Source organism: Calidris pugnax, unplaced genomic scaffold (assembly GCF_001431845.1).
Source record: "Calidris pugnax isolate Ruff unplaced genomic scaffold, ASM143184v1 scaffold81, whole genome shotgun sequence".
Classification (NCBI taxonomy): Eukaryota; Metazoa; Chordata; class Aves; order Charadriiformes; family Scolopacidae; genus Calidris; species Calidris pugnax.
The window spans coordinates 11,031,477-11,032,624 of NW_015090880.1; the positions used below are offsets into that span (position 1 = coordinate 11,031,477).

The 1,148-nt window shown below is 63.9% G+C and overlaps 1 protein-coding gene across 1 annotated transcript in view; it reads left to right on the forward strand.

Annotated features, from left to right (window-relative positions):
* The first annotated feature begins 627 nt into the window (after positions 1-627).
* LOC106890691 overlaps positions 628-1,148 on the forward strand; it is a 5,311-nt gene continuing 4,790 nt past the window's right edge. The window contains exon 1 of the mRNA XM_014946646.1: positions 628-664. Within this exon, the coding sequence (XP_014802132.1) occupies positions 628-664 (37 nt within the window). The remainder of the gene's footprint in view (positions 665-1,148) is intronic.

A 1,148-nucleotide genomic window follows, 5' to 3' on the forward strand; every position in this document is an offset into this window, starting at 1 on the left:
GGGGGGGGGGGGTAAGAGCCTCCGCATGACAGACTAATCTCAGTCAAGTGTTCTGCAGACGTCACAGCAGAAGAGGGATTTGGAGGAGGATAATGCAGTTGCTCTGCGACAGGCGGGGGATCTCCCACGGAGGAGGGGAGGCAGGCAGGGGAGTGCTCCAAGAGCTGTGCCCAACGCCATTGGCCAGCAGTGAGATTTGCTACCTCCAAAGTGAACAAGCGGCAGCAGGGAGAGCGAAGCCAGCAAGAACATAAAGCTTAATCCCAAACTGGTAGAGAGGGAGAAACACAACTAACAACATGCGCTCAACAGGCTGCTAAATGGATCGTCTTCTGCTGAGAACTTCAGGCTGCAGCAAGCCTGGGAACAGCTGGGACACCTTAAGGGACATTCTGATGTTGAACAGAGAGGCTGTGACATCTCAGCAGGGACAGGACATCTCGATATCCATCTGCCCAGTCTCGTTTTGTGCAGTGCAAGTTGTAGTAGGAGTGAAAACCAGCCATAAACAGGCACACCCAGAAACTCTGTCCACCCAGCAGCAAGACGGTTCACTTGACATGCCAGTGGGGGACGTGTCCTGGCTAAAGTGCCAGGGGGCACAGGCCCGCAGTGCTCCTGGCGGGGATGCAAAGCACCAGCAGGACCCTCACGCAACGCTTGGGTAATGCCAGGCCCAGCTGCCCGGGCACAGTGTTGGAGAGAAGGGCTCTGCCGTGCTTCTCCGGACATACCGGAGGGGCAAACCAGCTGCTGGCAGGGGCCAGACGTGGGGCTGGAGCAGCCCGGGGAGACCGAGACTGCCGTGGAGACCCAAGGAGGGCTCGGCAGGGGCTGCCCGCCCCGGCGCGGCCTCTCTTCCTGGCCCACCCCTCGAAGGAGGAGATACCCCTTCCCGAGCGCCCGTCCCTCGCACACCCCTACCAAGGCCCGGCCCGGTAAGGAGGGGCCGGCGGGAGTCCTGGCCTTCATCCCGCCGACCGGAGGGGCCCCTTGGCGGGGAGGGCCGCGCGGTGCCAGTGCCCTCCCTACGGGGCTGCGGGGCGGTGATTGATGCAGACAGCGGGTGCGGCCCCCCCGCTCGGCCCCGCGACGGCTCTCGGGCCCGGGGGGGCGGGGCCCGCAGCGCCCCGGCTCCGCCTCCAGCG